The sequence below is a fragment of the Myodes glareolus genome, chromosome 18 (assembly GCF_982192425.1).
Source record: "Myodes glareolus chromosome 18, mMyoGla1.1, whole genome shotgun sequence".
Classification (NCBI taxonomy): domain Eukaryota; kingdom Metazoa; phylum Chordata; class Mammalia; order Rodentia; family Cricetidae; genus Myodes; species Myodes glareolus.
The window spans coordinates 66,350,665-66,361,873 of NC_142043.1; the positions used below are offsets into that span (position 1 = coordinate 66,350,665).

At 53.8% G+C, this 11,209-nt stretch overlaps 1 protein-coding gene across 1 annotated transcript; it reads right to left on the reverse strand.

Moving 5' to 3' along the window:
* Positions 1-269: 269 nt before the first annotated feature.
* Mapk13 (mitogen-activated protein kinase 13) lies at positions 270-10,912 on the reverse strand. Its single transcript, XM_048451212.3, has 12 exons — positions 10,702-10,912; positions 10,129-10,258; positions 9,048-9,106; positions 4,469-4,577; positions 4,303-4,332; positions 3,877-3,924; positions 3,639-3,753; positions 3,487-3,558; positions 2,168-2,247; positions 1,953-2,031; positions 1,690-1,866; positions 270-1,520 (listed from the first exon to the last, which is right to left on the reverse strand). The coding sequence occupies exons 1-12, from the start codon at positions 10,818-10,820 to the stop codon at positions 1,438-1,440; spliced, it is 1,101 nt and encodes a 366-aa protein (XP_048307169.3). The 5' UTR covers positions 10,821-10,912; the 3' UTR covers positions 270-1,437.
* Positions 10,913-11,209: the final 297 nt, after the last annotated feature.

The following is an 11,209-nucleotide window of genomic DNA, read 5'->3' on the forward strand; positions in this document are numbered from 1 at the left end:
TCTCACTGTGTAGCCCAGGCTGACCTGACCTAGAACTTGAGATCTTCAACTTCTCAAGTGCTGATGTGGGGCACGCCTGGCATGCTGAGAGAAGGGTTACGCACACAGAAGCACTACCTGTAGTGATAGTTTGCGTTTTAACAAATGAAGCTTGCCTGAAGATCAGAGCGCAGTGCTAAGCCACTAGAGGGATCTCTGCTAGTTCAAGGCCACCCTGGGCTACACGAAATTGATCCAGTCTAAAAGGAGAGACAGAGCTCACACAAAGCTGACCGCAGCACTTGGGATCGCACACCTTTAATCCCAGCACTAGGGAGGTGGAGACAGGAGTGATACGGCAGGGCGGAGAGAGGACTAGAAGGCAGGAGCTCAGTGCAGGCTGAGACAGTCGGTCTGAGGACAGGATTGCTCTTCCTTGGTCTGAGCATTGGTAGAGGTAAGAACTAGTGGCTGGCTGCTCTCCTCTGGTCCTTCAGCTTTCCCTGATAGCGGACTCTGGGTTTTTATCATTAAGAACAATTAGTAGCCGTGCTACAGATATGCCTGTGGAAGGCCGTGCGCAAAGGTTGAAGGGAAGATACCACAAGGTAAGAATCCCAGTACCTGGGAAGCTGAGGTGGGAAGAACGCCATGTGTTCAAGCCCAGCCTGAGCTAGAGGGTGAGATCCTGTCTCAAAATGAACAAAAACGGGAATGCAGCTGGGTGACGGGGGCGCACGCCTTTAATCCCAGCACTTCGTAAGCAGAGGCAGGTGGATCTCTGAGTTTCAGGCCAACCTGGTCTACAAGGTGAAACTGTCTCAAAAAGGGGGAGGGGAGGACCTGAGTCCCTCCTGGGCTACATGTGACCAGGCTTAAAATGTGTGTAAGAAATACTGAGGATGACTTTGGTACTTTAGCCAGTAGAGATAAAAGGAAAGAAGGAAGGAAGGGAGTGAGGGAGGGAAGGAGAGATGGAAGGAAGGATTGTTTTCTGCAGCCTTTGAGGGAACACAGCTCTCCCGGCATCCTGGTCTTACACTTCTGACCTCCAGAAATGTGAGGGCAGACGTCTCTGTTGCTTTAAGCCCTATCCTGGTTTCTGTGCTGCACCTGCCCTAGAAGCAGACCCCACCCATGACTGTTGAGGCCTCAGTCCCATCCCTCCAGGAAGGGAAAAACCCCACATCAGGCTTTTGCCCACACATGAGTTTTAATACAGCCTCCTGCCCATCACAGCTCCCCCCACCCCCACCCCGACCCCCAACCCCACCCAACAGGTTGGAATTCTGCTTCCTCAAGGCCCGATCCCTAGGCCGTTGGAAGACACTTCTGTCTGCTCAGGAGAGGTTCCATTCCCATAAGCCCTGAGACAGAAGCCGTGACAAAATATATTGGTCCTGAGGCAGAGTGTGGTCCTGTCACAGCCCTCAGTGCCACTGTGGTCAGGCTGAACGATCACTGCAGCTTCATGCCACTCTGCCGCCGAGAGTCCTTCCGGGCAATGGGACTGAAGTTCAAGACCTCTTTGTAGATGTGTTCTGTGGGAAGCGAGTGCTGTAGGTGTGTGTGGGGTTGCGGGTGTGGAGGGAATGCACCCTCCAGAGCCCACACAAAGGGAAAACCCTACTGGAGATGGCTGTGCTGGAGGACAAGTGTGCCAACGAGGCCAACGAGGGTGGGTGGAGGGAGGATGGGCCCATCTCTTACGTTTCCATTGATCCACAGTGAGCTTCTCGTGTTCCAAGGTATCGTCAAATGGCTGCTGGGCCTCCGTCTCCTCCTCAGGGTCCCGGAAGGGTTCGAAAAAGGGGTGCGCGAGCGCCTGAGCAGCTGTCAGACGCTTGTCCACATCCAGTTCCAGCATCTTGTCCAGCAGGTCCGCAGCTGCAGGGATGTGACTGTGAGCATTGTGCCTGGCCTGGCTGCTGGGATGGGCGGCAAGCACTCTGGGGATGGGGGCCAGGACTCACCTTCGGGGCTGGCCCGTGGGAAAAGCTGGGAGAAATCCTTCTTGGGGCTCTGGGGTAGGGATTGGATGTAGGATTGGGCCTAGAAGACAGAAAAGCATAGAATTCTTTAGGCTCTGGCCAGAGAGGAGAAAGAATGGCTGAAGGCCTGTGGGAGTCTAAGATGAGAACGAGAGGGTCCGCCAGGGCAGAGGGACCACATGGAAGGTGCCACTCACCGCCTTGTCCTTCAACTTCTGCACAAACTCAGCTCCTGGCACCCCGGTGACTTTCAGGATCTGGGTCAGCTGGTCCAGGTCTTGGCAGTCAGTTAAGGCACAGCCTTGAACTCTGTGGTGCACTGAGCCTGCCCTCCCCACTCCCAGTCCTGCTCTAGCCAGCTTGGCAGATGCTCCTGGCTCCAGCCCCATCTAACTGTAGCCGGTTTTGGGGACAGTTGGAGCAGGTCTCTAGAGGGTTTCCCCACAGCCCAGGAGAAGGCTGCCCAGGGTGTGTCTTTCTGAGACTCCTCCCACCAAATTTTTTTCAGTCTGAGCTGGGTGGGCAGTCTCTTGTCTCTTCACTTGCCAGGCCCATGAGGAACCCCCATCTGCTACTGAGCGATTTCCTAACAGAGGTGGGGGCAGGAAGGACTCATTTTTATCATTTGATTATCTGCATTTTCAAACCATTCTAGGGAGCTGGTTCCTGCTTTTCAAGAGGACCCAGGTTCAGTTCCCAGAACCCATGCCAAGCACCTTACAGTCAACCTATAACTCCAGCTCCAGGGGATCTAGCGCCCTCTTCTGGCCTCCTCAGGGTACCTGCACACACACAGCATATACTTCACACAGACACACATATACACACACATAAAATTAAATCTTTAAGGGGCTGGAGAGATGGTTCAGTGTTTAAGAGCACTAGCCGTTTTCCGGAGGACCCAGGTTCAATTCCCAGAACCCACATGGCAGCTCACAACTGTCCATAGCTCCAGTTCCAGAGGATCCAACACCCTCACACAGACATACATGCAGGAAAACACTAATGCACATAAATAAATTAATTAATAAAAACTTAAGTCTTTAAAACCATTCTAGGGGCTGGGCTTCAGAAGATGGCTTGCCTAGTATGCATGAAATCCTGGGTTCCATCCCCAGCATGGCGACACACATTTGTGACCCTAGCACTTGGAAGGTGGCAGGAAGAGAAACAGAACAGGGTCATCTTTGGCTACATAATGAGTTTGAAGACCTGAGACATAGAAGACCCTGTTTCAAAATGAAAAATAAAATATGTCAGATGTGGTGGCGTACGCCTTTAATCCCAGCACTCGGGAGGCAGAAGCAGGCAGATCTCTGTGAGTTTGAGGCCAGCCTGAACTACATAGCAAGTTCTAGGGCAGCCAGAGCTACATAGCGAGATCATGTCTGAAAAATAAAATAAAATAAATAATTCTTGAGGGAGCCTGTCCTGCTACCTCACCGAAACACATTTAATTATCATTGCTGAGGGAGCGGGTCCCCACATGGACATCATCTACTCTGGCAAAGGATACAGTCCTTCCCCTTGAATAGGGTCTTTCCTGTCAGCATTTCCGCCATGATGCAGCCAACGGACCAGATATCCACTGCAAGAAAGGAGGGGTGTGGCTATCTGATGATCTCTAGAGCAGATCACCAGGGCCACTTGGGGCAACTGACCACTGACCTGTCTGGTTGTAATGCATCCAGCTGAGAATCACCTCAGGGGCCCGGTACCAGCGGGTCACCACGTAGCCCGTCATCTCAGGGTCTGCATGCCGCGCCAGCCCAAAGTCTAGGATCTATGGCTCAAGGGACACAGGGAAACGAGCTGGCTGAGGAGAGGGGTTCTGAGGGACACAACTCACCTCACCCAGAATTCCATCCACCTCCCCATCTGTGGGGGACCTGCTGTGACCCTTCACCTTCAGCTCACAGTCTTCATTCACTGCCAGGTTGCCTGGCTTCAGGTCCTGGGAGGGAGGACAGCAAGGGAGGGTCAGGCTGAAGCAGAACCGGCAGGTGGACACACATACACACACACGCACACATACACATACTCCACTGCAACAGCAGCTGGGCCACTTCACTTCCCCTCCAGGCCTGTCTCCTCGTGTGTAAGATGACATTGGACTCTACATCCATTTCCACCATGTCCCTGTCTTTAGAGTCTGAAGTGCCAGCCCAGGGCTCAGTGGGCTGCCACTCCCCAAAGTGTCTCCCCTATCCCCATTCTACCACATTCACCTTCTCAATGCCGAAACAATCACAGCCCAAGTTCCTGAGAACTGTCATTGGCTGCCAGAGCACCCAGTTCCTACCCTGAGGACCACGACAGAGGAGGCACTCACCCTGTGGACGACACCAGCTGAGTGGATGTACTGAAAGGAAGAGGGAGAGGGCACGGTGAATCGGAGGCACCAGCTTGCACGCCAGCATCCGACCCTCTTCCTTCCCACCACGCGTGCTAGGTCTCAACACTGAGCAGCCCTTGGCCACCGTGCAGGCCACACTTACCTTCAGACCTTTGAGCATTTGGTATACCAAGCACTGGACCTTGTCCTCGCTGAATTCCATCCCCATGATCTTCTGCAGATCTGTCTGCATGAAGGGCATAACCAGGTAGCTGGAAAGCAGGAGACTTTTTAGCACAGTTGCCTGCCAGCCTCCCACAGGCCCAGGTGTGTCCCCGGAGGGGCAGAAGTGGGGCACAGCAAGAGCCTGAGAGACAATACCAGCAAGAAGGCAGAACAGTCAGGTGTGAGAGTCCATGCCTGTAATCCCAACATTTGCAGAGCTGAAGTGGGAGGATGTTATTGTACAGCCTGTGTTACATGGTGGAGCCCAGGGCAGGCTGGGAAACATGACCTTGTCTACATGGTGGATCCCAGGACAGGCTGGTCTACACAACATGACCTTATCTACATGGTGAATCCCAGGGCAGGCTGGTCTACACAACATGACCTTGTCTACATGGTGGATCCCAGGGCAAGCTGGGAAACATGACCTTGTATATGTGGTGGATCCCAGGGCAGGCTGGTCTACACAACACAACCTTGTCTACGTGGTGGATCCCAGGGCAGGCTGGGAAACATGACCTTGTCTCAAAAAAACAACAGTTGGCTAGGCGGTGGTGACACAGCCTTTAATCCCAGCACTTGGGAGGGGAATACCATAAACAATGATGACAATGGAAAACAGGATTGGAAAGCTGCATCAGGTGACACAGAGCTTGCCTCCATGAGGACCTGAGCTCAAGCCTCAACACCCACATACAAAAGCTGGGTGTAATGGGGTTCAGTTGTGATCTAGTGCTGGGAAGGTGGAGACAGGAGGATGCCTGGGACTTATTAGCCAATCAGCCTCACTTAGTTGTCAAGCCGGTGAGAGGTCCTGCCTCAAAAATCAAGGGAGGGGACTGAAGAGATGTAAAGAGCAGAGCACTTGCTGGTCTTGCAGAGGACCCAGCATCCACACCAGGAGGTTTACAACTGCCTGTACCTCCAGTTCCAGAGGATCTGATGCCCTCTTCTGGCCGCTATGAGCACCTGCACGCATGTGGTGTACATAAACTCATGCAGGAGCATGGGTGCTCAGGAGCTCACAAGCACACATGTGTGTTCACAAGCACTACAAACAATCATAAGGAAAAACGAGAAAACAGGGTAGACAGTGCCTGAGCAACAACATTAGAGGTTGACCTGTGACCTCTGGCCACACACACACACACCTGTACACACATATGCGGCTCCATACACATGAACACATCCACACGAAGCAAACAAACAAAAAAGATACATGAATAACCAGGAGAACCCAGACTGAGCTCCCCGCATCCCTGCCACAGCAGCCTGGTGGGCAGAGCTCAGGGTGAACACCAGCCCTGGAGCATGCTCAGTAACACCAGATGGCTGTGTTCACACTCCTCAAAGGTACCCTGGCTCTGTCCTTCTCTACACCCCCGAGCAGGCCAGCTGTGAGCCAGCAGCATCTGCCAGCATTTCCTTCTGCTTCCATCCAAAGGTTTCTCTGGTAGGAGGGTCATGCCCAGCCCAGCAGGCTCGACAAACTATAAACGTCTGCCTTTCCAGGAAGGAAACAGGAAACAATCTTCAGCAGGCAGAGGAAGGAGGGGCCAGTGCTATTAAGCACTCAAGCGGGATTTTGAAACAGGTTAATGTCAGCAACCGGAACTGTGACTCAAAATGATCACAGCAAGTTCAGGGCAAAAAGCAATAGATTATAAAAGGTGTGTGTACAATACACATACACCATTGTATCTATAACTATACAAAAATATGTATAGACATTAAATATATAAATTTCCCTCTTGAGACAGGATCTCGTGTATCCAGACTCATCTCCAGTTCACTATGAGGCTGAGGATGACTTTAACTTTTCATCCTCCTGCCTTCACCCCTCCAATGTTGGCATTACTGGCATACACCACCATCCCCAATTTATTCAGGGCTAGGGATAGGAACAGGGCCATGCATTCTAGGCAACACTCTGCCCACTGAGCTACGGTCCCAGCTCCCTAAAGTGAACGAACACTGTAGTGGCTTTTCATTTGTATTTTAATAAATAAAGCTTGCCTGAGGATCAGAAAAGTAAAACAGCCACACTGACCAGGCAGCAATGACACACACCTTTAATCCCAGTAGCCACACTAATTTGCCATAGAAACCAGGCAGTAGTGGTGCACGCCCTTAATCCCAGAACTAGAGAGGATTATAAAACAGAAGGAGACAGCTCTCAGGCTCAGTCTCATTCTGAGATTCCTGGAGACAGGATCACCATTTTCAGACTGAGGTTGAGGTAAGAGTCAGTGGCTAGCTGTTTTGCTTTTCTGATCTTCGGGTTGAACCCCAATATCTGCTCTGAGTTTTTATTAATCATGTTTCAAAACACACACATACACACACACACACACACACACATTTTCTTTTCTTTTATTTTGAGATAGGGTCTCATTATGTAGCCCTATCTGGCCTGGAACTGAATATGTAGAAAAGGTTGACCTGGAACTCACAGGGCTCCACCTGCCTCCTGAGTGCTGAGATTACCCATATACACCTTTGCCTGGTACTTTGCTTCTGTAAGTTGTTGCTGAGGGCTGGAGGGGGTCACTCAGCAGTTAAGAGCACTTGCTGCAGCTGGGCAGTGGTGGTGCACAACTTTAGTCCCAGCACTCGGGAGGCAGAGGCAGGTGGATCTCTGGGAGTTCGAGGCCAGCCTGGTCTGCAGAGCAAGTTCCAGGACGGGCTCCAAAGCTACACGAAGAGCTCTTCCTAGATGACCCAAGTTCAATTCCTAGTATCCTCATAAGGCAGCTTGCAACTGCCTGTAATTTCAGGGGCACCTTCACTCATGTGCATGTGCAGGCATACACATGCGAGCGCGCACACACACACACACACACACACACACACACACTCACGCAGCCTCTCTTCCTTCTCCAACCTTGGAGAAGAGTTCACCTTCTTCACTGCCTTCATAGATGGCCTCTCACAACCTCACCATGCTTTCTGCTCCTGTCCTAAACTGCTGGCATCAAGGTCGCCAGTGATCACCTCTCAAACACAAAGACTCGCCAGGCAGTAGTGGCGCACGACTTTAATCCCAGCACTTGGGAGGCAGAGGCAGGTGGGCCTCAGTGCGTTCAAGGCCAGCCTGGTCTACAGAGGGAGTTCCAGGATAGCCAGGACTGTCACACAGAGAAACCCTGTCTCAAAACACCACCACCACCACCACCAAACACACACACACACACACACACAGGCACACAGACTCCTTTTTTCCCCTGTGTGTCCTTTTGCTAAGCATCAACCCCCTCACGGTTGCCTGCCAGGACTCTGGATCAGCATCATTGTATCCCATTTTGCCATGAGCTATCCCTGGGCTTCAGCTATCACCCATGGAGATGATTCTAGCCTGGGCTACACACATTCTCTCCTCTCCTACGGTTTCACAGGCTCTGTATGAATGCAGGACCCAAGGTGGAGTTTGTTATCTTTCTCTCCAGGTCTGTTCTACCTCAGGTTCCTGAACTGGGGCTCCCGATCACCTGCACCAACCTCCCTCAGCCACCAAGTCTCAGTAGACGCAAGGACTCCTCTCAGGACAGCCTGAGTAGGTCTCAGATCTGCCCTCTGTATCCCACACTGTGAAGTCGATCAAAGACGGGGTCCTCAACACCACTGTTTCTCTCCTCCCCGCCCCTTTCTCATCGCTGCTGCTCATATCCCCCAAATGTGACAGACCGTACGAGCATTCTGGTTAAAACCTCCATAGTTGGTGGGTTGGGGATGTGGCTCAGCTGGTAGAGCAGCGGCCTAGCATGCACAAAGCTCTGAGTTCAATTCCTAGCACCAATGCTTGGAATCTGAGCACTTGGGAACCAGAGGCAGGAGGATCACACATTCAGCATCATCCTTGATTGCTTAGGTAGCCCTGAGATGGGAAGGGGGACAGCCTGTGATACCTGATGATACCTGAGAGAGTCTCTCTAAACACAGCACAGGGCACCAAACCGCTCTCACGACCTCTGTGGCACCGAGGTAGCCGAGCAGCTAGATGGTGACTGCTCTCAGCTGCCACTCACACCCTGATTCTGTGTCATCCAAGCCATTCTTCCTTATCCAGGCATGTGCAGGCAAAACCTGGCACTTCACATATAAGTGTCCCGCATGTTTGTAACAGCCAAACTCCATTAGCCAGATTGTCCAGGCCCCCACATCCTCACCCTCACTTCCTGCTAGGGGGAAGCTCTAGGTATCATGAGGTCCAAAGCCACACCTGGTCCCCAGGAACTGGGGGGGAGGGGATTAGTGCACACCCTGGGAGGGCCAGAAGTCCTCTTCGTGGTACCAGGGCCTGGCCATAAGGTGTAGGAGCCCTGCAGATAGCTGTGGGGGCCAGGCACTCTATAGTCCTTCGATCAGATCTGGGGTACCTTTTCAGAGAGGACCTCTGTTACAGCAAAGAGGCATGAGACCCCCTTTCCACCCAACTCTGGAAGCCACCCTCCCCCAAAAGATTTCCAAGCCGCTATTAAGATCTGACAACCCCCCAGACCCCGTGCAGCCCAACTCACAAATCCTGGAAGTTTCGAAGGGAAGAGGCGGGAGTGAAGACATCCAGGAGCCCAATGACCTGGGGAAAAGGTTGCCAGTGAGGTTAGATTGCCACCACCCCTCTTCCTACTCCCCGGGGCCTCAGCCACCCAGGGCCACCATCCAGGTCACCCTCTGCTAGCCCAAGTTGGCACGGAAAGAACATGAGGGCCCAGGCAGAAAAGGAAGTTTGCAATAACAATGATGGAAGTCAGAATGTGGCCAGCCCATTGCTCCCAAATTTGGGATGCAGGGTGAACAAATCTACTTCCGACTAACAGACCATGAGGGTCAATGTAAGGGGGAGGGATGAAAAGCGTTGGGACCTTGGATCTCAGCTCCAGCCTTGGACCTTGGGTCTCCAGCCATGTCTGTCAGTCTGTCATTGCCTATGACAGGGCTGGTTCAGAGCTAGGGGCAAGCCCCCTCCACCTTACCTCACTGGGGAGACATTGGCTGACAGGGACTCACAGGGGACAAGGCTCTGAAATTACTATCTGGACTTCTGAGTCCAGAGTTGGGTCCCTATCTGTTCCCATCAGACAGAATGGTCAAAGGCCCAGGCACCAGCCTGCCTTGACCTCCAATCTCAGCCCTGCCACTGATAAATAACCCGGGATAATAATCCGGGAATCTTTCTGTGCCTCAGTTTCCCCATCTGTGCCATGGACGGTATGGGAATTGTATAAGTTAGCCAGCCTTCGCATAAAGTAGCCTGGCATGCATTAAGTACTCAGTATCTGTTGTCAGCCTTGGAGTCCCAGTATGGGGACAGCAGTCGCTCAAGTGTCCAGGCCCAGCAGGACTAGAGTTCTCACAGAACCAATCACCAAGGTCTCCTGGGTTTACTTCCTCCTCACAAAGGAGATAAGGTAGTGCTTTTTCTGGGAGTGAGTTGGGCAGGCCCTGGCACCTTCTCTAGAGCTAAGGACCTGAGAAGCCAGGGTGGAGCAAGGAAGATTCTTTCTCCTGCACCCTGCACCCTGGACCCCGGGCAGGCCACTCCTGGGCCTCTCATCCTGCCCCAATCCCCAACGCATCCACACCCCTGCCCCATCCTACGTTTTCATGGTGCATATGCTTCAGCAGTAGGAGCTCGCGGTAAGCGCGCTTGGCAAAGATCTCCGACTGGAAGGGCCGGCTCAGCTTCTTGATGGCCACCTTCTCCCCTGTCCGCTTGTCGATGGCCGAGCTGCGGGGTCACAGGCAGGTGAGGGGGAGGGGCGGCGCAAAGAGCCCAGACTCGGGATCCCTCTCTCCCTGTCCTAGGCCACTTTGACTCCGTATTCCCCAGGTTGGTTGGAGACCAGGAATTTGGGGGCCAGCAGAGGGTTGGTTGGGGGCACCGGGAAAGGGGCAGCAAGGCAGGGCAGAAACAATTCACGCTGACAGGATGCAAAGCAGGCCTGGAGTCCCTACTCTGCGGATGTGGCAAGTTCCCCTCTTGGGGCCTCAACTGCCACTGCAGGGATCTATCCCACGAACTCCGAGGTCCCTTTTAAAAGTTACAGCCTTGGAGAACCAGATTCGCAGCGACTCCAACCCACAGGGGCCCGGATGCGGCCGGGTGAGCGCGGGGAGGCTGCCAAGGGGTGGCCCGCGTCTCCTCCGCCTCCTGGGGTCCCCGGGTCTCACCACACAGCTCCGTAGGCCCCGCTGCCGACGTGCGCCGGCGCCAGGTAGGTCTTGGGCAGCTCCCAGGCAGTCTTGTTGATGTCCTGCTTGTAGAAACCCCTTTTCCGGGTGAGGCTCATCCCGCACCCCGTGGTGGCGGCCCTGAGCGGCGGCTGCGGTGGCTGCCCGCGGGCTCCCGGCCCGGGTGTCCCGCCGCGGTCCACTCCCGCCCCGCGCCCGCTCCTCCCCCGTGGGGCGGCGCACCTGCTGCCTCGCCCAGGTGCGTCCCCGCCCCAGCTCGCCCCGCCGTCCGCGTTCCGGACTCCGCCCATCCCCGGCGGAGGCCCCAGGCTCCACCGGCCACCTGCTGCAGGTGCGGGGTGCCCTGCAGAAGGGGTGCCTGTGAGGCTGCCTGGATCCCTCCAGCCCTGTAGGAAGAGCTGGGGATGGGGCGGGGGGGGGCGGTGCTGATAGTTTGAGAAATAAAACCCCACAGATGCAAGGCATGGTGGCTCAGATCTGTAATCTG